Below are 26,793 nucleotides of genomic sequence, written 5' to 3'. Positions count from 1 at the left end.
CTTCTGTCAATCACAGAAAAGGTAGTGCTATATTCATAGCCTGGGATGTGCTTCTGGGATTAGTCTGCCCTTTTGGGAAACACCTTTATCTACACAGCCACCTAGCAGCTTTGCAGACTGGGGGAACTACAGCTGATCTACGCACAATGGCTGTTGTGGAGTTGCACAGGTTCAGTCTGTAATCCCTTCTCACCGACTGGAAGTTCTGAAGTTCTACCAGGGTCTTCTTATCTACAATGACTTGTCCTTTTAGCTTGCAATGGAATGCCTCCTCTACACGTCTGTGGGGCGAAACTTCCTCCAAGGAGAGCAGGAGTGGAGGCAGCTGGCTAGGATGGGCTGAAATAGCCAGGGATGCTCGACGCTCAATGGCTTCTGGGAAGAAAAGAAAAGGTACAGGAAAATAAAGGCTTAGTTTAAGAGCCTGGTCTATGAAGCCATTAGTTGTGTGATTAGACTTCTGCACTTAACTCTTCGACTCAAACTAAGCAGCCCTGAGGAAACATTTTTCCAAAATTTTGACTGCCGGATAGGGGAATGCTTTAAGGTAAACGTTTGCAAAGCCAGTTCTTTATTTGCCATGGCGTTCACCAACAGAAGCATACCACAAAAGCACAAAGCTCTCACAGTCTTTACCTTTTAATATTTCCTTAAACTCCTGCAGAAGGACTTCCCGGGTGACTTCAGCACCAGGTGCTCCTGGAGGTCCCTGGGGACCGGGAGGTCCTGGGGGCCCAACAAGGCCACGCTAAGGAAGTAACCAAAGAAAAACATGTGAATTGAACCAGGCAGTTGCACTGACAGACCACAAATTCTCTCAGCCATGAGCCAGTCCTACAGGGCTGTCAGCCACGTGAGCAGCCCCCTCCACTATCAGTCCAACGACAGGCCTGATGCAGTAAGTCTTAAACTGACTCTCCAGCCAGCTGTGAATTCCAGCACTTGGAATCTACTCATATCTTTATGTGGGAGGATAAACTTTGCTCAGGTAAACACTAGCTGGTCCTTGAAGTACATATATACAGTGCAAAGCACAACAACAGGCACAAGACTAAGTTTGCCACTGCTGTATCTTCTCCTATCACCAAAGTATCATACTTTTACACTTATTCTGTCTATTCACTAACTAAAATAGCTATCTAGCCACATTATTACGTTATTTAATATACATTGCTCAGACATAATGATCACATACATGAACATTTGGTGTGACAGTAGAGCTCTCAGTAAAAAAATTAAACAGTTCATTCATAACACCTGTAAAAATTAGCCACACACACATTAGAGCTTTAAAGTAGCAGTACAAACATGCAGCAGCGTTATCAAAGCTATTCTGATGTATATGGTTCCCAAGAGTTCCTGTTTCCTCAACTGAAATGCAGTAAACCTGCATGGAAGCACTCCTGTCTATCAGCTCACTAAGAAAAAAAAAGGAAATCATTAACAGCGTTATCATTAAAAGCATTCAAGATTATCTAAGCAGCAGATTAGAAGTCCACACATGATCAAGCATCACTCAGCAGATGATCAGTAACTCATTATTTTGAAATAAACAACTTGTCCACACCTTGCTTAATATATCCTTTGGGATACTTGGACTTTATCTAGTGGAAGAAAAAAACATTAATTTTATTTCTACTGAGCAGGAGAAAAAAAAAACACACACAAAAAAGGCTCAGTCCAAGAAACAGCTGGTTTAAACAAAAATGAATGTTGACAGTGGAATTCACACACCTTAACTTACAAAGCATATAGCACTCTTTGCCTCAGACTTGTCCAAAATACTCTGAGAAATTAAACACACAAATGAAAAAGCAGCACACTCTGGGGTGAGAAGGCAAAAGCTGGAGTATACAAAACACCTTGCGTATCAGTAGTGAGAAGGGAAGCCACACTGCACATTTATTAGCTGAGGGCGATATAGCAATAACCTACTAATTTCTTGTCTTTCCCTTTGCATCTCCTTTTAGAGGTATTGCCATCATCTGGGCGGTGAACAAAGGAGATCCAGGTCCGCCGTGGATCTGTGATTCGAGGATCTGGAGATTCTAGGATCTAAAGAGAAACAAGAGCAAAGACTGGTATCATCGTATCTCTAGCCAATACATGGATTCAGGGAAGGCAAAGTTTCCAGACCAAACTGTTGTCTGCTGCCTAAACCACATCCCAAATGCAGTACGTCTGGATCAAGGAGGACATTGAAGGTGGGATAAAATGGAATTTTACATTTCTGTAACAAGCAATTCAGTTTGGATTATCCAGTACCATGCCACTTTGTCTTCATTTACAGGAGCATTGCAAATGCAGGGTAGTACTTCAGTCTGAGCTCTGACACAGTGTATGAAAGACACCAGCCTTCCAAAGAGTCCCATTAGAGTGGGATTTTTTTCTTCATAAGTTGCAGGCTAAGCCTGCCAGCAGAAATGTCCCAAAAGACAGAAGATGCTGCACTTAAAACATCAAAATGCCTTTTCATAACTTAATAAGCTATTACCTGCAGGGCCTCCCATCTTCCTTTGCTTAAGAAATCAGTTAGAGCCAAGAGCTGGGAACCAGTGCACCTCAGAGACCTTTCTCAAGCTTCTGAGACTCTCAGCCCTCTGAAAGTCCTAATATGTGCCACAGAAAACCTGCCCAGATGCCAGAGATTGTTCACTACTGGCATCTGACATTTATCAGCTGGATCAGTCAAGCAATACAGGGAGATTAAAATGTACAGAAACATTTGAAATGCTCCACAACTTTCAAATCACAGGCTGCAGAGTGACAAATGTGCACACAGAAAAAAACAAAATCACAATGAGAAATGAAGTACATGTCCGATCACAGAAAAGATGTCCGTTGGCAAATTCAACTACCTTGCCCACTCCTGCATTCTGCAACTGTATCATAGCCATAGAGAAATTATCTAGGGAAGCTTTGACATTGAAGTGCCTAGTCCTGGATCCCTTCTAAACAAAGTCTGGACAGAAGAGAGGATCTGTCTTTATGAATTTGGATCCCCTTCCCATTGGACTCCCTCGTTCCCATTACTCACCTCCCAGAGACAACCAGAAGTAAGTGGTCAAATAGCCATACCTGTTGTTTTTCTCCTAGGCTAGGAAATTAACTTCTAACTTTAGACTGAAAAAAGGTACCAGAAATCATTGGTTGTCAATATCCTGCCCTGCTCTTGTCGAGAGCAACTAGCAGTTGGCTAGGGAGGTTCCAATCTGCTGGCACACCAGCCTCCCAAATGTCCTTCATGGTGAGGATAAAAGCACAAGCCCTCCCAGAATTTCACAAACCATGCTTAATTATCCAGAGCCATTAATGAAAAAGCCAGAGAAGAACTGCAATGAACACTTAAAAAAAATAAATCTTTAAAATAAACAAAAATCCCACCCTATGCCTATTGTAAACTTCTGGAATTCATTCAGAAAAACTGTTTTTGTTGTTCTCCTGGTGAGACAGAACAGGTACAGATCAGAATTCCAGCAGGAAAGCAACACAAGGCAGTAGTGGGTTGAATGATATTTGAAACGATTCCTAGACCATTATAAGATTAGGTAAATCAATATTGATCTATCACCATTCAGGAGGAAGAAAACAAGATGGGTGTGGAAAAAGCATAGAAGCAAAGCCAGTCAACAGTGCGCTTTTCAGATCTAAAAGTGTTTGCCCCTGGATGTTAAGCTCCTACTAGTTTGACAGCACTAGACGGTTCTGCCGCAGCTCAGACACTATAGCTCTACATTCAGTGATCTTGCAAGGTGCTTCCAGCACAGCCGAGTTAGCAAACGCTCTACATTTGCTCCTTACCTGTCTCACTTGGCTCTCTAAAGCACTTGCCACTTCTCAGCTAAGTTTTATTGAGTTTTAATAACATTTCTAGTACCACTTATGAGCATAGATTCCCCTTCATCAAGTAGACTGCAGAAGCACATAGGAAACAATTACCCTTTGGAATGCAGGTAGAGCTGAGGTCCCAAAAGCCACAATATACGTCACTGAGAGCAACAGGAATTGGACAGAGGACTGCAAATTTTAGCTAGAAATGCCAGGGCAAACCCATTTTGAGGAGAAAAGACCACAGTCTGCGTGACCTGCTATGACAAAAACCCACGCAGCATAAATCGTTTGAAAATTAAATCTTAGAAGTCTGCTGGAGTTCCAGCTTGAGGCTGTAAGGAATGTCAGAGCTTCTAAGCTGATGCAGAGCCTGGAAAACTCACTCTCCGGCACGCATCCAGGCACATGGGTGTAGTACAAGGCACTTGTCCATAGATTTCTTAGCTGATGTGATCACAACTCTTTATTTCAAACAGCTTGGGTCAACAAATTATTTACAAGCCAGCAGAGTATGATGTACAAACCAGCTCCCCAGAAATCCGATGTGTCGTGAGCAGAGCAAGGGTATTTGTTAAATATACATCTCCACCCCTGTGAAGCCAACTATCTTCTCTATTTGGCAAATAATCTTAGGTTATTTACTGCTCAAACGCAATCCACAGGAAGATCTACTCCTATTGAATTGCTGTATTCACGCAGTCCACTTATCCTCCCCTCTGCAACATTCTGTCTGGAGTAGCTGCCACCTGCGCTCTAAGCCAGAGCAAGGACATCCCAAGACATTTCACCATATCATTCATGCATCCTACTGTAATTAACGATAGCCAGAGATATGGTTATGCCCACTCGCCTTGGTGCTCAAATTTAGCGCGTATCGCAAACGAGAGCAAGACACATATTCATAACAATCTAGTTTGTTATTTCTGTACCAAAAATCAGTCTTGAACAGACTCTTTAATGTTTATAACCACATTTTCAGTCAGCCGTAAATCGCATGTTTAGTCAAAGGGTTTTAGTAGGTTGTTTTAGCTGAATTACTATTTGCCTTTTTTATTTACTGCACTGAGGGCTTAAATAGCTTTTTTTTCCATTGGAAAGTAATGTAGATGGAGCACCACAGGAAAGCACGGGCATTGTGAAATTCGTTACCTCGCTAAAACATTATCATCTTCCCACAAATTGCTTGACTGCAGATTTTTGCAAAGCGTAAAAAAAGTCAAAGACAGGCCAGGAAAGTCCTTTGGTGCAAACCTCTCCGTCTATTGTACCACATTTACATCAAGTCCAGAGGCAAACGTTCATAAAGTTTGAAAAGTTCTTAGAACAGCACATGAGGTGCAGCTTATCTCTACAACAAACATGAAATATATTTATGGGAGTTCTGTAAAGATGTAATGATTTCTGATGGGAGAAGCTAGTTCTTTCCTACCCCACTTCATCTGAAAGCAGGCAGGTGCAGCATCACCACACATGAGGTCACACCTGCAGAGGACTGTATTTATGAGCATCGAAGTTTACAAAGCTCATAAATGTAGAGCAGGTAAAAGCCTACCCTACCCATGCTTTTCCCAAAGGGAGAAGATGTCTTTTTGTCCCAGTGACTGGGACCGACAGGTCTGTGGTAAAGCTGCAGTGCAGTTGACAAAACAGAAGGAAGCACCCAACTCAGGCAGGATGGAGTACTCCCTCAGTGCTGTAACAGAAGCCAGAGAAAGAACAGCTGGGTTGTAGAGAAAAGGAAAATAAAATCAGTTCATCCTTCAAAAAGAGCTGGCTCATGTGGCAGGAACTCAGCAGTGCAGTCTCCAGAGCACAGCACACACAAGACCAGAGTCTTAGGCGCTGGGATGCAGCATTTGCTGCAGATGTGGAAGAGACTAATCAAGTACTCCTGGTTTCCACCAGGCTCCAAGACAGGCATAAACTCCCCTCTACTGCAAAAAGGAGGAAACAGGCCAGCTAGAAGCAGAAGCCAGCAATCATGGGCAGACTCTGATCATTAACTGTGAAGACAAACAGATGTCCTCAGCCTTTCTGGAGCTCCAGCTGTGAAGAAACAGGCCAGAGCAGACATCTTGTCAGGGAGAAAAAAGAAATCCAGATGGCACATCCCAGAAAAATAAATTAAGAACTCCAGAAGTTTTTAAAGAAATAAATATAAAAATCCCATACCTCTCCAGTGGCTTGCTTAAATTACAAATCCCTCTACAAGACAGTCATGGCACTCCCCAATTTCTCCAGCCCAAGCATGATTGACAGTTAAAATGAATGTTCCATCCTTGTGGTATTATTATTTAATTACTATGGCATGCATGAGCAATCCCAGCAATAAGCATGCAAGCCTCTATTTTTCTTGGCAGTGGCAGCCTCCAGCAGCCAGAGAGACCTTGCAGCCAACTCAGGTATCAGTCAGGGCTGAGAACAGCCTTGGAATCCCAGCAAAGGGGACTTGTCCCTCCTGGGGTGCTGTTTACAGCGCAAAGCTAACCTACAGGAGTCTGGAGGAATCCTCACCTTAACTACAGTGAAATCAGGTTACTCCTTAACACTTGAAACAGTACCTCCAAAATCAACAGAATCCTTGCCAGCAATTTTTAATGAACTTTCAATCAGGTCTTTTAACATTACCTTGGAATCCCAATACAATGGCACCTACCTATCACTTCAGAACCAGTTTAGAAGACTGACGAGAAATTAGCCCACCCTCTCCCTAACTTCCCTCACAAAAAAAAAAAAAAAAAAAAAGAAAAAAAAAGACAAGCTGAGCTGTAATTTAGGCTGCTGTACGCAAACAGAACCTGTGGTTCTTTCTGGCTTTAACTCCCAGAACAGCACGCACTTCCCAGAGACACACACAGTCTCTGGCCAAGACTCAGCCAGCGTGGAAGAAACTGCTAGCAGAAAATCTACAGTCAAGTAGCAGAGTTTGGATCCTGAGAAATTTCTGAACTGTATCTGAACTTTCCTGAAATTCAAGGATGCTGGGATCCAGTCTGCACCTCTGCTAAAAACTACACTGGAATGAACAAAAAAAAATAAATCAACGTGACGTGTGAGCAAGCTTGTACACCTGAGAGCATCTCAAAGTGTTCTCAGGCACACCTAAGTGTTTCTCAGGGTGGAACAGGATGGAAAGAAAGCATGAAAAGGTTACAATTTTTTCAGAAAACAGCATCCTTTCCACCTGCAATTAGTCAGAGATGTGTCCAAGAACATATCTAACTATTCCAGTCCACAGCCTTTATGTCTGAAGTTACTGCCCTGCAAGTTTTGCTCAGTTACCTACATATTTGTCCATCTGGGATTGAATTATATTTAAGAATTCTTTGCTTAATAGTTAAGCATTTGCCAGCTGCAAAATGGACTCGACTAAGCATTTCAATTACCTTCATCCACAAATTTCTATGTTATTATACCTGATTTACACCAGCAAGAGTATTGTCAGCTTTGTTATGAAATTGGGAGCAAATTATTTATTTCAGTAGTGTATTTTACTTGGAAGAGGTTAAAAAGTGACAGACCACTGGTTTTTTAGCATGAAAAATCCTATGGCAGCTGCTAATAACTTATGGTTATACACACTCTTGGTTATTAATGAGATGTAAAACCAAGGTCCTGACCACTTGTGGTTTTTACAGATCTCTCAAGAATTTTCCCTAGAGCAGAAGTGTTAGGTTTGGCATCTTAGCCAAATCCGAAATGGAATTCCTACCTAAATTCCCCACTATGTTTTGTGATTGAAAAGTTATACTTCACTCCCCTAAATGGCTATCTCAAAACGCTTCTCCCCTCCACTTAAACACAAAGTACCTGCAGCAGCCACACCCATAATGAATTTAATTAATCTAATGGAACAGTTCGCATGAGCAAGAGCTATTCTGGGTGAGGAATGTTTGTGCTGTGTTAGCCATGCTGCAACGTTAACCAGTGCCACCCGTGGATGTACCAGTAAAGTTCTGTCTTGAGGGACACCACAAAGGCGAGGAACTGAGCAGCACCAACAGAACAGGAGCAGTGTAATGCATGTAGTACATAAACCCACATCTGATATAGGACTACATAATTTAATAATGAGCTTTAAAAATCTTATATACAGCTCTGAGAAATGAGATGAAGCACTGAATTATCTGATAGGCCGAGTCACAGATATATGAATCCAACGTTATTTTACATGGGCCACGAGGAATTGCTAGGAAGCCTGTTATTTGCTCTGGCATATTATGGACTAGAAGGGCTATAACAAGCCTGACAGTGATGACAGATACAAAACATGAAAGATAACATCTCCTGCTACAGACAGGTCCACAGTCCAGTCTCTCCCATGGCTTTACCACTTGTCAGACCACAAAAATACTTTTCTCAATTACACGTGCAATCACACACTTCAGGCTAAGACTGAAATCTCTTTACAGTGGAGGAATGCAATCTGTGCTATGTCACTGAACCAGCTGCTGTTTTCAACGGGAAGCAAAAGGCCCCAAAGAAATCATTCAGAGAGATTTACATCATAAACCAGGTAGACCTGACCCTAGATACCTGACAGAGACAGAAGGATCACAAAGAAAATAAAATTTCAAGGACTCTTTAGCTATATAGTGGCTAACTAATTTCAAAATATTACACTATTTCTTCCACTGAAGGTAAAATCCTGTTGACCTCAAATCATCCCTGAAATTTCACTGGGACACTGAGTCATTAATTTTCCCCAGGTTAGGATGCTGTCTTTGAGTTGCTTAGCTGAACTACCCCTAAAAGCAGCTCACAGAACAGCTGAAGCTGGAAGGGACATGCACAGGCTGTTTAATTCAACACTCTCTGCTCCAAGCAGGTGAACTAGAACAGGTTACTCTGGACCACGTGCAGTCAGGTTTTGACTGTCTCCAAGGATGGATGCTCCGCAGCCTCTCTGACCAGCCTTTTCCAGTGTTTGACCATCCTCATGGTACAGAGGCTTTTTTCCTTACATTTAAGCAGAATTTCCTGTACTTCAGCTTGTAACCACTGCTTCTTGTCCTTTCACTGGGCACCAAAAGTCTGCTCCATCTTTATTCCCTCTGCCCAGGTATCAAGTGGTAACTCCTGGTCAGCATCAACTCTATATAGCCAGTGGACAATCTACTACCGTTAACCCCTGTTAGCGTGCTACCACGTCCTGCAAGGCAAAATCTATGCCTGGAAAGGAGAAGGCAAGCCTGGCGAGTGGCAGCTGCAGGTACTCAGCCACACAGTCAAATTAAGAAGGTCCAATAGATTAAAACCATCACTCACATTCTGCTCTCTCTTAGTACACCTGTGTCAGAGAAGAAAACTCATGTGCTTGCAAGCACATCACATTGACAGCAACTCAGCAAAGATAAGACTGGAGAAAAACTTTTAAAAAACCACAAACCAAATACACAGTTCCCTTGGAAATATCAGGTTTATCAGGAGATTTGAGATTTCTGCTTCCCCGTTTTAGGTAGAGGTTTCACCACATGACTCACTCATGCATCGTGAATGTTGAATGGGAGCTTTCTACACACCTATTTGAAAAGAATTCCCAAAAGAAAATTGTCCCAAATTGTTTTGCTTAATTAGAAGGAAAAGACATCTACCTTTTCAATAGTATGAATAAAAAACACTACTCAGCTAGTATTTCATTCCCTGCTCCTCCTGCTTTGATAAACCTACCAGCTGGCAGCAGAGCGTTCCAAGGTAAACACAGCCCTAATTTTTACTGCACAAGGCCACAAAAATTCCACCTTTCCTGTTATGTGCTGTAGAGAAATGAAATGGGACACTGCTGTTGTTCCATGAAAGCATGCCCTGTACAGGAAAGTGAAACAAGACTGCTCACAGAAGTACCTTCACAGCTCAAAGAGATCAGCCTTCCACTTTCAACGTTCCTTTAGCTTGATAGGTTAGGTAAGGAGAGCTTCGCTATTACTTTCCGTCTTCCCTCAACTGAATACAAATTGTGGTGCTTTGCTGTAAATGGCAACTGTCAACGACCCCAGAAATGGTGACAATCCTTAAGCATTGCATTTATAGTATGTGTAAAATAATCCCTTAGTTTGGGCAGGTGCTATATATAAATATAAATACAATACAGTCACCCATGACATTTAGAAGCAATACTTAACTAGAGAGCCTGGATGTCAACCTCAAATAGATTCCAAGGAGAAAACTTCACAGTGCAAAATTTGGGAGTGGATATCAAGCAGAGCTCATAAGCATTTACATCAAAGATTTGGTTTCATCCTATACTTACTCAACAGAACCTGCCTTCACTGACCTCACCAGCTCTTACTGCAGCCAAACCTTTGCCATGGATATTTTAAAGCAAAGTATTTCAACACAGAAACTGCAGCTTCCAAACAATGTCTGTTTTAATGAATGCCCACTAGCCTTCAAATGAATACTGTGTTTCTTCTAGCAATAGTAGATGTATGACTATAGCAGAATTAACCAGGACCAGTTTCTGCTTGCTTTTACAGTCAGAATATATTCTGCTTGCAGTCCAATACATTTTACATCAAGCCAAATTAGTTCCAGAATGGACTGAAATTTAGTTGTACCAGATAGATACCCAGCCCCTTTTGCAAAAGCAGAATGAAGCAGCGCTAGAAGGAGTAGAAGAAAGTGATTGATTATAAGCACCTCAAGAACTTAGCATGTATACAACCTGTCCTGACAGAGCCCTGTGATACACAGCAAAAAATTAGCTACAGAAACTCTGCTTACAGTCCCCTAATGATAATTTTAAGTGCAGCAGCCAGCTTTTTTATGTAGAGGATTGTTTCCCAGACTTGCCCAACCTTAACCAATTACTCTCACAATAGCATTGAATAGGATATTTAGAATGTCAGCCCAATTGTTCTAACTTGCCCCCTCTGCCATGCCCCAATTTTTGACAGGTTTGTTCCTCTATTGCTATAGTGACTGCCATCCCTAATGTTTGTGATCAAAGTCATGTTTTAGAGGTCACCTCCATTTGAAACAAGGGACATTTTTGTGTGAGCAGAGGAGGGAGGGAGGGAGGCAGGCTGTGTGGTAGGGGAGACTCCCTTCTTTCTCAGTGTTGTAGTCTCCCTTCCATTTCATCCTGCTTCTAATCCTAGGACCTGCTTTTAATTCCCTGATTCCCCTCTCCTACTCCCAAGCATTCTATGCAAGTGTTCATCTTAAAGGATTCTGGGGGGCACTGATCAATTGACTGGAAAATTTTTGCATCTTTCATCCTGGGGTGATTCTCCCAAAGATGTAACTGGACAGATCCTACCCTGCAAAATTCACAAAGTCCAGCAAGTCATCTGCTACAGCCATCGAGGTCTCATATATGCAGCCTTACATTTGTCACTTATGCACAATTAGCACCATCCTGAATCCTTTCCAACAAGACCCACAATCACCTTGAACAGATCATCTGACTACCACAAAATTTCTCGTCTGTAATTTTCAATCACCACAGCCTCTCTGGTGGAAGGTGCAGTGCAGGAAAAGCTCAGGCATGCTCAGATGTTTATACTGTTGTATTTGCCCAAGAAAGTTTTGAAATAATATTTCAGAGAGTAAAGGGTTTGCCTGCAAGAAATACATTAATATTCCAGTCCTACTGTACTGGGATAGCCCACTTGCATTTTATTTCTTTTTAAATCACTTTTTTCTGAACAGGATAGTGTTCATATACTAGAACTTAAAAATGTCTTTACACTTCATCAGATACTATGTGACTGGAACTTCAGTCATGCATATTCTAAAATAAATTCTAATCATAAACTGTAGCATTCCAGTGTGTGCTTCAGTAAGCTAGAAAATCAAGTCATGCAAAGGAAAAAGAGAGAACATTTCTCTTTAAAATCAAATAGAATTTGGCAAGATTGCCTCAATCATTGGAAAAAGAAAACAGCACCACATTACTGCCAGAAATAAGTTCTACCCAGCACTGACAACACACAAACACCTACCTTGGGATGTCCGTGCAGTTCTTCACTGTTTGAGAGGGTAGCATTGAAAGGCTCTGTATACTGATTAGGTTCTTTCTTCATCTTTCTCTCTCTCTTTGCTGCTGTAACTCTGAAGAGGCAAAACTGCTGACAAAGTAAAGTTGCCACAAATACCCAGGTGCACCCCTTCATTTTGAAAAGGGAGGGGCCAAGTCAGGAAGAGCACTCTCCAAGCACAGAAACCGTCACCACCAATAACAGGAATAGACACAGACTTCTCTCTAAAAAAAAATTAAAAAAAATAAAAAGGTTAAAACGATTAAAGATGATCCTCTGGGCTATGCAATGTCAAATGAGCAGCATGCATGGATGCACTGGTTGCTGGAGAGATCTCTGTTCAAGCAGGACACATGGAAATGGTATAGATAAACTTGTTTGAAAATCTGGATTCACTCGAAGAAAGAGGTAAGTCCATTCAGCCTCTTGAAGCTTACATAAATACAAGAGGCCCTGGAAAGTCCTGCCACCCACCTTGAAGTGTCACTCCCCCCCCCCCCCCAGCCCCCCCCAATAATTCTTCAGACTTGTTTAAAATGCACTCAACTATGAAACCTAGAGAAGTCAAATTGCTCAGGGCAACAGTTGCTCAGGCCAGAGCTGACAACATAAACTCATTAGGGGGGTTGTTAGGTTGTTCTTCTTCAACAGGAGATTTCACTTTCTGTCATTTGAAGCACTGTGTTCAGTTCAAAGCAGGCTTGAATACGTTCCATCCAGTCTCTCGAGAGATACTTCCCTTTCCTCAGTGACAAGTCCTCATCCTTTCCTTCAAGATGCTGGAGAACTGTAATCCAAGGTTGCTACAGCCGCTGCTCTTCTGAAGGGGCTGAAAGCATCACCGCTCAGCCCAGTGCTCAGCCTTCTATGAAGAAAATTAATTTCTCATGTCATAAAAGTTAAAACAGGGAGAAGCAAAGATTCTGAGGATGTACCTAGGTCCATCAGGAGCAGATAAAGTTTTCCCAAGTCTAGCTTTTCTCCCTCTTTAGCCCAGTGTATCTTCACTTTCCTTTAATGAGACGATGAGCAGCAAGTCCCGATGCCACAAGGAGCTGTCAGGATGTAGAATCTCATGTCTTTTTCATCCTCACCTCTCCTCACACCAGGCAAGGTTTCAGGTACCTTGGAGTGGAGATCATGTCTGATTTTTTTTGCTGCTCCTTTCCCCAGCTGCACACTGGCAAAACCCTCCTCAGCTTTTGCTTTACCTCAGCAAATAAGTACTTCTTTCCTGAATGAGTTTCCATCAACTTCAAGAAAGGGAAAAAAAAAAAAAGAAAAAAAAAAAAGAGAAAAAAGGAGGAGGGATCACATTCTAATGAGCTGTCAAGCCTATTCTCTTCACATTCCTATTAGACTCACTGATAAGTGGAGCTGGCCCGTGTGCCAGGCAGATTTAAATCAGTGCCCATTCCCTGCTCCCTCCCCTCAGCCCTATTCTGTACCTCCCCTTCATTATCTCAGAGAAATCACCATTTTTCTGGGAAGTTTGTAAAACTGTACATGAGTGTGTGGTAGAGCTAAAAATATGTGGCTTGGAATATGCACTCAGCATCGCACCACACATTGATACATCAGAACTTTTGCTTTACACTCTACTTAGCTGTGTTCCATGCAACATTTTCCCCTAGCTCTCATTAAAGAAATCGGAAACCCCCCACTGAGCCAGGCTCTGGAGGGTATGCTGTTTATTAAAAATAACAGCAAACCAGAGGTTACACATCTCCTACAAGCATTTCATAAAGGAGATCTTGAAGTACTTGGACACTCTGCAAATTTTTGTCAGTTCCCCACCACCCAGAACAAATAATTCCTATTCTTTCTACAAATATGGAGTGTGATGCAAAAATTTCTCCGAGATTGTACCATGAGAAAGTCCAAGAATGATAAAAGGTTGAAGAGCACGTAATGTGAAGTCCCTTATTCAGTCAGCAAGCAACAGACTTGCTTTTTTTTAACAATCCCTTTACCATGCCTTCTGTAATCCAAGTAATAATGCCAGCACAGCTCTTCATTGGACTTTAAAGGCAGCCAGGGTGGATCAGGAGCACTATCCATGGCTCAGGGAAACTGAGGTATGAACAATCTGGGCGCATAAATCAAGTAGTAGAATACAGGGTTTTTTAAAAAAATATTTTTTTCAGCATCTTTTGAGGGAAATGGAGTTTCAGAAAGAGAAGAGACTAAGAAGGGAAGTTACACAGAAGCTAAATAGTTAACAGCATTATCACCCCTCCCCCAACTAGCTCACATTCCATCAAAACTACGTGGCAGACTTTATTTGTTAATAATATTTAACTTTCTTTGGCGCCTTCTCATACTTAAGCCTCTTTTTCAGGTTAGTTGTAGACAAGCCATGAATTTGTAAAAGTGCACTTGATGACACATTAATAGGATGATCTGTCATATTGCAGCTAAACAGCTTGACAGATCCGCACACCATGGCAAGAAATGACATTCAAGGCTGGAATGGGGCAATCGCTTTTTTAGTTTGCTGGGGCAGGCTGCATCTGTCTGCCTGCAGCATCTCCTTTCCTATCCCAAGAGCCAAATCCCAGGACTATATCCTCAGTTTTGGGGGGAAACGAAACCTACCTACGTTTGCAAGCACAAGGCGAAGTTATCTGATGGTCCAGTAAGACAAGCTGAATGTAGCCAACTCCTGCCTGCATACTTTTCTCTGTGTTGGGCTGAAACAAGCATCAGCACAGTTGTTAGCTCTCCTCCAACCTTCAATTCACATTAGCACTATCTGTAAAAGATTGCGTACCTTGCTGCTGCTGTTCTCACATCCAAGTTGCAGCAGTTCCAAAGCACCTGAGTCTTGCCAATGCACAAACAACATTCAACCCCCATTTGCAAAAAAACCCCAACCAAACAGGAATAGGGCGATGTTACACTTCCTGGCACAGCAAACCAAGGATCTCAAAGGGACTGGAAAGACAAATTGTTTCTTCTCTGAGCTCAGCACCATTGCAGCAAACAGGAATAGTTAAGAATATAACAATATCAATTCTGCACGAGGAAAGTTTTACAGTAGGGAAGGTATTATAAGAAGCCACACTTACGTTTCAAAACCGTGCACAAGGACCCAAATGCAGTGTTTGCAAACCCTGCAAGAAGCAAGTGTGAAGCTAGTGAGGAAACTGAATAGTTAGGGCAAGAAACTTGTGATTTCATCTTTCAATCTCTACTTACGCAATTCACCTTTTACTCAAGGTCTAAAAATAATACCCAAAGGGCAAAAGGTTGAAGCTAGGATTTTCCCAGAATTGCCCATTGCACATACATCACACAATTCCTAAGCCTTGGTACAGTGATTTTTTAAAGCAAATACAGCAGATGGCACATTACCATTGACTAACACACACACACCCTGCTTCACAGCGGATAAAGGTCTGGAGGACTCCAATGATAGATCCCTTGGGTTTAAATTTGAAGTTTCCTAATACTAAGCCAATAATCAGCTCAAGCTGTTGATTGGGTTAACATACAAAAGCTGTCAGAACAAACCTAAACACACCAGCAGACAAAAGAGCAGCTTTAGGAAGCGAGACCAAGAGCTTAGAGCTACTTCAGATGCCTTCTGCAGCGTCCCCCCTGGAGCTGCCCGTACCCCTCGCTACAGAGCACCTCTCCATTCACTCCCCCCCCCCCCCCCCCCCGCCATTCCCATCCATCCCGACCCACGCGGGACCGCTACGCCATCTCGCGGCAGATCCACGCAAACACACCGAGACGCTCGGAAAAACGGAAACACCCGCAGCGACTCGCAAGGTTTCTCTCGGGGTGGGCTCTTCCGAGTGAGCGAGGTGTAGAAATAACGCTGTTGGGGCAAAGCTTTTATCGCTAATAAAAGGCTCCTCGTAAACCCTAATAAATCACCCTCATTCGTTGCCCAGAAAAAGTCTTTTCAATAACACGAGACGTAAACGCTTTGAGTTCATTTTCAATCGCATCCCTTTTGTGTATGTGTCTAGGGGGAGTGGTTTTTCCACTATAAATACGATTTTTCTGCTTTAAGAACTAAGACCTGGCCTTCGCTGGGCAGCAAAAGAACTATCATCTTGTACACTGTCTGTCTTCCTGGGATTGGGTTGCAAGATAAGCCACCAACAGCAACAAATTATTAGCAGAAATTATTCAGAGACATTCAAAAAATACCTTTTAAAGCACATGACTTAAGGTAATAATCCTAATTACAAATTACAAGCTTGCTCTCCTGAGGAAAAGACAGTTTGTCACTTGCTGGCTGCTTACACATTTAAGGCAAGCTGGAGAATCCATCAGGTGGGCAAGAAGCATCTCATTTCTTTGACCTTCTGTGTAGGAGAAAGTTTCCCATTAAATACTTAGCTAGATACTATCAACATCCACAATCAGTTTCAAATCCAAGTACTTGTGCAAATGCAATAGGAATTTGGGGGTTCTTACCCACAGAATTTGTCTAGGGCAGGGGCAGAACAATGTCTTCTCAGCAAGAATCCTGTATACTACACGGATTTGAAATACAGCAACACAGCTACCCCCATCTGACCAGCTCCTCAGTAACATGAGCCCCAAGAAAACCGGAAGCAGGGGCAACTGACAAAATGAAAATCACCAAGTTTAAACAACAGTTTCAAAAGAACTCCCAGTCACAAGAACTGATCTGAGCAAGAAAAACAGGTAAAAATACCAGCATTATTAAGGAAAATCCATGATTTCATAAAATAGATTAAGACCCAGCTCAGCCCTGGCAGATTCAGACAAGCAAAAAACCTCACTTCCATCAAGTTGTAAAGAAATTGCTATTACAAATAACCATGTTTTGGATCCCCCACCCCCACCCCCAACTGAAATGCTAGTCCAAAATCAAATTCTAAAAGTCCACAGTGAAGACAGCCTCCAAGTAAAATATACTGTTTTACACAGAACTGAAGCTATCTAAGATCCCTAGGTAATTCAAGCTGTCAAGATAGCACAGAACTAGCTATCCAGATGTTAGGGGAACAGCCCCAGAATAAACTCAAACTCCACTCAAACAGCAGCTGTTGAATTTGTAGCAAGGTTCCCATGTACTTTTTTCTTCAAAGACATCATCACTGTTGGCAAGGTCAGTGAAACACCATCTTAGAGTGGCTCCTATGTGTCTCAGAGTAGATGATGAAAGCAGGCACCACGCTACAGTAACCGTTATGTCGTTACAGAACAAATACCTCTCCAGAGAGGAACTGCATTATCAAAAAAAATATTTAAAAGAAGTTACTACCTGTAGGCTTTCCTGGAGGTATCCCTTACATCTGTGGTAAAACTAACTTGAGGAAAAAAAAAAAAAAATTTAAAACCTGGAGGCTGGAGAGATGCAGTTTTGCCAGTTTTCATTTTCTAGTCCATACATATCCAGTTAAGATTTCTTCCCAGTGATTCCTTTCCCAAAAACAGTCCCACAGAAAGTATAAATTTTATCATGAATGTTTATTATGAACAAACAACTTTACAATGCAGTCATTTCTACTCCTCAGTACATGCTTGAAGGTTAACTTCCACAACCTTGAAATCTTAGGGGGAGAAAAGTTATGGCTACACACAAATCCAGGGTTTTAAAAATCAAGAGATCTTTAAAGGCGACCACTGAGATGTCTTCTGAATCAAGCTGCAAAAACTCCCTAGTACCTGTGTATAGCAATCTTACAGAAACCTACGAAACTGCAGCATTAAAGTAAAGGGCCAGACATTTATTCCAGTACCATATACCGAGGGACAGCTTTCACTTTTATTACATTAAGTAATGTGCTGCTTCAGGGCACGATAATATTTTTGCATGGCAAAGAATGATTTACTCCATCTAATGACTTTGGTAACAAAAAGATCAGATACCGCATACTGTTATAAATTCTTTTAAAAAACACAAAACGGTAAAACCTACACAAAAGGGAATAAGTTTTCCGTTACCAAAGGCAAGGAGCAAGGAGATGGATCAAAATCGTGTAACCTATAGGTGCAAGGGTTCAGTCAACTACTGCTCCTAGCTTTCAACAAATGGCACCTGCAAGGACTGTCAAGTCTTTCCCTGATTCCAGGGTACTGAAGAGAAACTGCAACTGGAAGTTTTCTTTTTAAATATAACCAATCCTTAGAAAAAATGCAGCATGTCCAGGGTTTAACCAAAGGGGGTTTTTGTTTCCAGTTGTGGCACTTACTTCGAACAAGAGACCCATCTTCAAATGCTTGGGCGTAGCTTAAGGCCAACTTCTTGTCACAGAATAAAATGCCTTTTATTCACCATCTCCGGATTTTACTAGTTCTTTTACCTTAGTTAGGTACGCTTCATAAAGATGCAAGCACACCATGCCCAGAGTCTCCTTGCCTTTGCCTCATCTATGCGGACAAAAGAACTTCCATAAGATAAGATGATAAAAAACATACATAACCAATTATAAGCTTCTGTCTGTAGGTGATGTCAACGGTAATAAAAGGCATTGCAAGAACACAAACACATTCGAGTGATACTGAGACCTATGAGGCAGAACAGCCTCAGCTACAGGTCCATATGCTTTGAGGGGAAAAAAATAATTCAGCCTGACAAGCTGTCTTGAAAAACCTATCACTGCAGGAAAGACATGACACTCCCCCTCTTCCTCTCCAGCACAGCCCTGACTGACAGAACATGATTATTTCTAGATAGATACAACTGGTGCTTCTCTTTTTACAAGAGCTGATTAAGCACATACAAGAGGTAAATTAAAAATAGTTATAAATAAGGTTTGGTAAAACCACAAAATTAAAAAAAATAATCGAAGATTTATAAATACATTTTAAAATCTAGGCTTTTCCAAATTCCACCCTCACACACCCCATCTCCTCCTTCCCTTCCTTACCTCAGTAAGAACTGCTTTAAGATTTCTTTAGTATAGAGCTGTTCTGCAAGTTTTGGTAATTCCTACCTATTGCAGAGAATTGGTCACATTATTGATGCTTTAAGCTGCATGGCTCATGGGTTAACACTACATTTTTGCTTACGATTCAAGATACCAAGGAGAAGCAGAGAAAGAGAAAAAAATCTGAAAGGGAAAATAAAACTTTCAAAAAACATTCTTAGATATATGAGGTAATATTTGGGCTCTTCACAATACTTAAAATAAGACTATGCAGCAAGATGCAGAGCTTTTTACCCTGCTATCACCTTTGAAGTTAATTGTAGCATTAACAGTGAGTGCATTCCTCCCCAAATGACTAGGCTTCACTGTCAATTATGAAAGGCACAGTAAGATTGCCTCTGATGAAACAAAGCATTTGGATAAAATTAAGCAGGGGAGAAAAACCCAAGCAAAACGAGTTAAAAGTAATTTCAGACAAGACTTTTGAACTACCCTAGGAGCTTTAGTGTTTATCCGAAGTCCTGTAATCCCATGAACAAACATGAGTATTTCAGTCATCAATCACGTGAAGGGGAACAGTGATGAACTTATACCAAAAAGTAAAAAGCTTCTAGAATCTCAGATGAATTTGAAGGGTTTGGGTTTTGGCTTTTGGTGGTGATGGTGGTAGTTTCTTTTAAGAGTTTATGCAAATCTTCAAGTAAGCAAGCAGAACTAATTTTAAGGGTTTACTTCAGCTAATGACACTTCAGATTAATTCAGCTGACTCTGAAGAAGCTGGTTTGTTCAGACTCATTGGTCTTTTTATCTTCACAAGGGTTAGGGTTACTGCAAATGCAAAAAAGTAACTGAAGCCCAGAAAAATCTCTGGATTTCTTGAATACACAGTCAACTCTCCATTGGTGTGTGCAGTTTTATTTTTTTTTCCAACAGTGGCATCTTGTGATCAAAATTAAGTACTACAGCTTTCAAATATAACATCTTCCAAAATGGAAATCTGTAAATGAACAAATCCAAAACAATACTGGATATGGGTAGCCCCACTAAAGACTGGCTCAAATGCTTTTTCTTGCTCATCATTCCTAAAGGCTGACAACTGCACTTCTCGTAGCCCAAATAAAACCTTCAATGACTTTTTTGACAATTTAGACAACACATTTAACACACATGGTGTTATCTTCCCCACTCATCTAATCACTACTGACTAGATATGCAATGATCATTCTATTTAAAAAAAAAAGAAACCAGCAATCCTCTGTAGCATCAATGTTCACATTAACCAAACCCTTACCCAAGTCCACATGAAATCTTGATTCGTATCAACACCTGTACACTCTTCCCTAACGAAAATACGATATGCATAAATTGTGAAATTTTAAAAATTGTCCAATGAAGTAAAAAGCCTAATTTGCTTAAGATTTTCAAATTTCAAATAACAGATGGAAAACTGCTATAAAAATCAAAGCACTAGAAATGTTAGTGTCTCATCAATAATGCTTTGACTTGTTTGTAAGCCACTACTAAGACAGTAGCAAGGACAAGAGGATCTGTGAGCAGAACTACTTTCAGTTTTCTGACTAATTGAAACTAGTCCATTTCCCAGACATAACCCATGAGCCAACCGATGTTTTACCTGCAACTTGGTAAAACAAGAATTTATCCCAGTGTCAGAGTCAGATGCCCAAAGAGTCCCACTCATTCTGCAACTACCACTAATTTGGTCTTGAAATTCTTTTATTATTTTCATTCTTGCGCTATGCTTCTCAGTACATACTTGACTGTGTAGGCAAAGGCTGCAAAACCAACTATAACAAACAAGTTCGCCAAAGCACCGCCTAAAAGTCCATGGTTACGATTGGCCTGTTGGAGACCTGGATGATTGGCAGGTGCCAATGGTACATGCCCGTTAAGAAGGGGTATTCCATTCTGACCGTAGTGTGCTTCCCCATCAGGGACAACATCTGGTAAAGGGAGAGATGGAGGTCTGTTACTGAGCTCTTCTTGTGCTTTCTGTTTTTGTTTAATCTCCTGGAGAAAGAAAAAAGAAAAGTGAATAGCTGGGAAGTGAAAGTGGTGAAACTCTCAGGTGCTTTTTGAAAAGATTTCAGAAACCAAGTTCTTACCTAACTTTAGGTAAAGGATATGGTACACTTTATATTGTAGGTCTTTTAAACTAAATTAACTGCATTACATACATTCTTCACAGTCTCTCCATTGTCTTCCAAAGTTACCTACTTCTGTAGCTGACACTAACAATCATTTGGCCAAATTTATTTTTAGTTCACATGTACATTTTCCAAGAAGCCTTTTTTCAGAAATGAAATTCTTGCATCAAGTCTTGCATGTCCAGCTTCTTCTGAACACAACACATTAAAAAAAAATAAAGTCAAGCCATCATAGAAGCTTAGAAGGATTAGGACTGTTAAGTATTACATGTTAAAAATCTGCCTGTACTTAGGACATAACAGCAGTTATCTATTATCATCTTCAGAGTTTCCTGATGATTTAGGTACTAGCAAAACAGTACTGCAGAAAAGTATTTCCAATTCTCTGGCATTCTTGTAACTGATAAGGAAACACAATCAAAACCTTCAGTTCAGATTTGTATCTGCGTAAGGAAGGAAGGAAGTGGAGATAAAATTTTTCCCAGAGGCCTGTCCCAAAAGAAGACAGAGGGAAAATAGTTTTTGAACTACGGGTTTTCACACCTTTAAGCATAATAATAGATGAATCAAACCTGAAGTTCCATAAGCACTCACCAATCTGCCCAAAAAGGCGATTTCTGTCTGTGGACAATGTTTACTTCACTAGCTGGCTCACTTGGTTGTAACCCCAGGTTCTCTCTCATGCTTAAGAAAACAGCTGGGAAAAGCCTCTTCTACATCTTTCCCCTGCTGTTCTACAGTATATGTTCTTTGGGCAATAATTAACACCTGCAATTCGGTGAAATTTGTACAACTCTGAATAGTTTGCCTAACAAAATTAATTTTATGCTTAGAATTCCAGATTACAATGAGCATCAGCACTATAATATTGTAACTCCAGAGTCACGAAAACAGAGTTCGTAACAGAAGACTGTTCCAATTCATACAGTATGAAGAAAATTAACTCTCAATGTCTTAATAGTAGCCTGAAAGAACTGAATTCCTTCACTAAGAAGTTACAGGGAAGGAACCATCCTGAGACAAGAAAGAAGCATCCCTCATTTGTAACAGGTGAGACCTTTTAGAACCAAGTAGCATCAGTGGAAACTGGCTAGACAATCCCAAAGGTCTGAATTAAGTGAGATACCTTTTTCCTTTCTTTCTTAAACCTATACCATCTATTTAACTTACCTGGCAGAAGGGTAATGATTTTTAGAACCTTAGTCAAAGCAAATTGCTGTATCCTTCGGTTGTTACCCCCATATGACAATATAAACTGTGTATCATACAGGATTAGTGTTGCAAAAGACACACACCCCAAAAAGTTAAGCAGGAAAAATAAAACAGTCTGATCTTAAAGGAGAACTAAGAAAAAAAATCTAAAATATTGATGGACCAAATCCAGATACACAAAGACTAGTCCTACCCAAACTCAAGAAAACACAGCATAAAATTCTACAAATATTGGGACCATAACCACATCTGCTGCATGTACAGCTCAGTCAAGGCTATGATAGCAATCCTAAATACACATACTTGATTCTCTATACAATGGATCTTTGTGCAGCAGAAACAATTCCATTTCAAGATTCAAGTTTTTAATTCTTACACATAGCAAAAGCATCTTTTAAAAGGCTTCCAAGATTGACAGAAGTAGCTACTGTCTGGGAAAAGTCCTAAACATTAGTTTACAGATCTACACAGGGAAGATGAAGAACTACAGAAAACCAAATTATCACACAGATGGAATTCCCTTACCTCCACCACTTCAGGGAAGAGCTCACAGAAGACTTTATCTTTTAAATTAAATGCTAAGCTTTGTGCAGCCAGTTGTCTTTTCTGTTGAGGAAAAAAAAATTATCAGCACTTGCATATAAGCAAAGTTTACATACTTTAATTCAACATCTGACTTCCCACAAGAATGGTGCAAACCACTAGCCAACTGGTTTCTAACATTTAAAACTTTGTATCTGTGAATATTATTCACTAGAACAGACATCTAGACGTATGTTCTCAGTTCTTCATCATATGAGATTAGCATTCTGTACCAGTGCGCCTGCTTGGCAGACACTTCAAGAGGAAGGAAGGAGAAAGTCCTAGCCATACTGTTCACCAAAAGGGATTTTAAGTTCTCCAAGAAATCCTTTCATTTGCCCATCATCTGTATTAGGCAACAACATAATCATTTCTGAGAGATCAAAATACCAGCTGCTGCTGCTGCTTTAACTTTGAGGTCAGGTTCAGCATTCTCTAAGCTGACAAAAGGTACATCACACAGTCCGGAGCTTACTGTGAACTCTGACGTCTCTATGCTGCCCAGTGTGGGGCCCTTTTCCACCATAAAACTAAGAAGGCCCGTCAAGATCGTCGAGACTGACCAAGCTGGATTCCATGTATCCGGGTGGAAATCAGTGATTGAAAGACACAACCTTCAAAAGACAGGCAGTGCATTTTATTATTGCCACTAAAACCATTACATGTTATACATATTGCTAAAATGGTGTTAATTGCTTAAGTGTTAGAAGAAAATCCTTACCTTGTATTACACTTAAACCTTCCATTAGGTGTAATCATATAAATACTAGGAGGTTTAAAAGGAAATTCTCTGGGGAATATTAGTTTCCCATGATAATAGCCACCTGCATTACATAAAGAGATGAATTACTTATTTTGCATGAAGATGAAGTCCTAAACTGTTACTCAAAACGGGCCAAATAAACCCCTTTACTTGTCTCCTTCTCTCCTCCACACTAAAGAGATCAAGCTCATCATCTTGTGTCTCTAAAACACAGTAATAATAATGCCCACCTGCAGTGGATTCACTTTGGAGGCAATCCTCTCACAAGCATATCACAAACGGCACTTTCTGTTGTCAAGTCCATAATATATTTAGATATAACCAGCCAAAGTGTGTGTATTTAATACAGCACAAACGGGCTAATTTTCCAGAAACAGCTAACTGAAAATACAATCCCTATGCAGAATCAGATTTCAAAAAGCATTTTGTGACAGGCTGCAGAAGACACTGTGAATTATGTGACTACAACAAATTAATAAGGCTTTCACATTCCCCACTTTCTCCAGAGAAATTCATAAAGAGAATATAAATCTCAGTTCATGTGGTAACAAAATGTGATTTTAGTTACCTTTGATGGTCACATACTATCTAAAGCGAGCTATCTGCTCCAAGACCTCGCGCAATTACTTAATAGAAACTTATCTGTCTTCAGTTTAACCTAACTGTAGTTTTGTTAGAATCCTTGATAACAGAAAAATTACTAATAGATAGCGGTACCACTACCGCTTTCAGCAAGTCATCACACAAGTCACAGACAGCCTTGAAGCCGCACTAACAGTTTTTAGAGCTATTTCCAGTTGTTATATTTTGCTCATTCAAACAGGCATGTAATTACTCAGGCATGCCAATCACAACATAAAAGTACATGCACGCTTTTGCTACATGCTAACTCTTACCTTCATAGGGAGTCATCTCAGGTCCCCGTACAACATAGTGCCTAAGACAAAGAAAAAAATCTAAACAGTATGAAAGCCTTCACACAATCAGCCATCCATTTCTCTAGAAAAACGAAGATCAATATCACTTCAGCAAAAGTTTCTACTCCGCCTCCCAAAACCAAGATTCCCATACAATCTATAGGAGGGAGGGAGTCAGACTTGACAACCTGGAAAATCTTGTTCTCTCCACAGTTCATTGTAATTCTTACCATTCAAGGATATTAGATGGGAGGGGCTCTGCACAGATATAAGGCACTGGATCTTTCTTAATTCGCAGGTAGTCTTGTTTAAGTCTCTGTGTTGCTGTCGTTGGTGCTCTCTTATTACTGTTGTTGCTCATCTGGTTTTTAAAAAATATATGTAAATACAATCTTAATAGACATAGAGCTACAACAGTTCACTGAACACAGCTCCATTTTTTTGCAAAATACTTTACAGAGTATTTTTTAAAATATAAATTAATTTACCATAACTTTTAAATGGCAAGAACCATGCAAAATCCTAACCAACACACTCCCAAGAGACTCTGCACATTGCCAAAATGGGAAAATACTCCTTTCAGAACACTGCTGCTTAAATACCACAGTAAATTGCTAGCATGAAAATAAGAGCTATATTATGCACTATAGAACCTGCTTGAATTCTTAATAACCAGTCTTGTGTTTAGGCTGAACACACATCATGACACTGTTTTAAAGGACTTAAGTCTTTTTGAGTAATTATTTTCCCTATTCAGTTTGCCCACGATTTAAATTCATTTAGTGTTTCTCACATCCAGTTATTTGAAAGAAACAACAAACAAACACAAAAGCCTCATTACTGACTTGGAGGTGAAGGCTTTTAAATTACATCTGCCACATGCTTAAAAGTCAGTTGAATTTACAGAAGCGAACTTTTGAGCCAGATTATTCTCTTCCAGATAAACAAAGACCTCATCCAAAATGAGACAACTCAATGTGAAGAAAGGAAATTCCACGCTGCTTACAAGACAAAGAAAGCATTAGCCCTTACAATGCACCTACAGAACACATACCAATTAACAACTGCTATTTAACTCACTTTTGCTGGAGACATTTAGCAAGTTACTTTGCTTTATACATGGAAATTTGAGCGAGAACAAAAAGGAAAAATTTTATAAGGAGGTTGTATTAAGAGATAAGGCAACCTTACAATACGAGAGCAGCATCTGACACAAAAAGTATGTTAAATGCCTATAAGCCTTTCTATTCCTTTACTTCAGATAGCCAAGCAGAATTTATTGAAGAAATAATAATATTTAAACCATGAGCAACAATTGTACGTGGTCAAATATTCAAACCTTACTCAAAATAAACACGTTTAAACTGGCTTTTGTCAGAATTAGTGTAAATCTTTGTTTTAAATATATTTCCTTGAAGGAAGTCACACACCTTTTTGTAAGTCACACCTCTTGAAACCATAAAAATACTAATTTTTCACTAAAAAAGCTTTGACTTTAAAACATAAATTAAATCATATCTTTTTAATTTAACACAATAATTTGTTCTGAAGTCTGGCAACAGCGCCCCTCACTATGGGCTGCAAAGCCACACTGAAGTACTTAAGTTATTGGGATTTTAACACCCCTCAAAGCCTTATCTGAAAGGACAGTTGCATCTTACACGCGGAAAATAAACACTGACAGAAGCGACGACCGCGAACTCGTTGTCCCACCGGGACATCCCAATTTACGAGAAGAGAGCAACCGGCCAGCGCTTCCAGACGGCCGGGCACCAGCACACGATGCTCCCAGATGCAAATCCCGAAGGAGCAAGAGGACAACCAGGGAGCTGCCAGCCCACAGCGGGCCCCAGCAGGCCGGGGAGAAGAGCGGCAGCCGACCCGGCCCCCCCTACCCCCGGAGCTCCCTCACGGGCTCGCCCCGCCGGCCCAGGCCCCGCTCACCTCTCCCTGCTGGAGCAGGCCCCTCCGCCGCCGGGACGCCCCACCTGCCCGCAGCCGGCGGCCGAACGAGGGAGGGAAGGGGGGAAGGAAGGAGAAAGGAAAGAAGCGCCACGAGAGAAAGCGGGAAGGCAGGGCAGGGCCGCGACCCCCACGCCTCCCCGCTGCGGCGCGACCGCGGCTCCTAGCCAAGATGGCGGCCCGGCGAGGCGGAGCCAACGGACTGCTGGCGTCTCCTTCCGGGAAGGAACCGCCCCACTTCCGGCGTGCGGACCCGCGGCTCCGGCGGCTTCCGCTTCCGGTGGGGCCGATTTGGCGGCGCGGGGAGCTGCTGAGGGGCAGCCGGGGGTTGGGGGGCAGCGGTGGGCCCCGTGCCCTCGGCGTTGGGCCGCCTGGGGCTGCCGCGCTTCCTGGGCTGCGGCTTGCTGGGCCCTGCGGCCTGCCGGGCCTGGGCGTGGGTGCGGCCGGCTCCGGGGGGCTGGGGTGCGGGGCAGCAGGCCGCGCCGCCGGGGGAGCACCGTGGCCGGGGTGCGGGCC

At 41.4% G+C, this 26,793-nt stretch overlaps 2 protein-coding genes across 5 annotated transcripts in view; both read right to left on the bottom strand.

The window, feature by feature from the left end:
* C1QTNF12 (C1q and TNF related 12) overlaps window positions 1-14,999 on the bottom strand; it is a 28,732-nt gene extending 13,733 nt beyond the window's left edge. Inside the window, exons 1-6 of one of the 3 annotated variants that reach the window (XM_037381784.1) lie at window positions 14,412-14,999; window positions 12,361-13,066; window positions 11,778-12,037; window positions 1,936-2,055; window positions 637-748; window positions 146-375 (exon numbers count right to left, since the gene is read on the bottom strand). In XM_037381784.1, coding sequence (XP_037237681.1) covers window positions 146-375; window positions 637-748; window positions 1,936-2,055; window positions 11,778-11,948 — 633 coding nt within the window. In that variant the 5' untranslated portion in view covers window positions 11,949-12,037; window positions 12,361-13,066; window positions 14,412-14,999. The remainder of the gene's footprint in view (window positions 1-145; window positions 376-636; window positions 749-1,935; window positions 2,056-11,777; window positions 12,038-12,360; window positions 13,067-14,411) is intronic. The other 2 variants (XM_037381788.1, XM_037381787.1) reach the window with 2 other exon arrangements.
* Window positions 15,000-17,254: 2,255 nt separating this feature from the next.
* Window positions 17,255-26,494, bottom strand: UBE2J2 (ubiquitin conjugating enzyme E2 J2). Of its 2 annotated transcripts, XM_037380250.1 has the most exons (7): window positions 26,260-26,494; window positions 24,546-24,676; window positions 24,295-24,335; window positions 23,357-23,459; window positions 23,111-23,249; window positions 22,579-22,659; window positions 17,255-20,704 (listed from the first exon to the last, which is right to left on the bottom strand). In XM_037380250.1, exons 2-7 carry the CDS (start codon window positions 24,674-24,676, stop codon window positions 20,420-20,422), a joined length of 780 nt encoding a protein of 259 aa, XP_037236147.1. In that variant the 5' UTR covers window positions 26,260-26,494; the 3' UTR covers window positions 17,255-20,419. The 2 variants fall into 2 exon arrangements, with proteins under 2 accessions (XP_037236147.1, XP_037236148.1); XM_037380251.1 differs by lacking the exon at window positions 26,260-26,494 and having other exon boundaries at window positions 24,295-24,354; window positions 24,546-24,639.
* Window positions 26,495-26,793: the final 299 nt, after the last annotated feature.

Source organism: Falco rusticolus, chromosome 3, assembly GCF_015220075.1.
Source record: "Falco rusticolus isolate bFalRus1 chromosome 3, bFalRus1.pri, whole genome shotgun sequence".
Classification (NCBI taxonomy): Eukaryota; Metazoa; Chordata; class Aves; order Falconiformes; family Falconidae; genus Falco; species Falco rusticolus.
The sequence above is the reverse complement of the archived record's forward strand: the minus strand, read 5'-3'. Positions and strand labels throughout refer to the sequence as shown.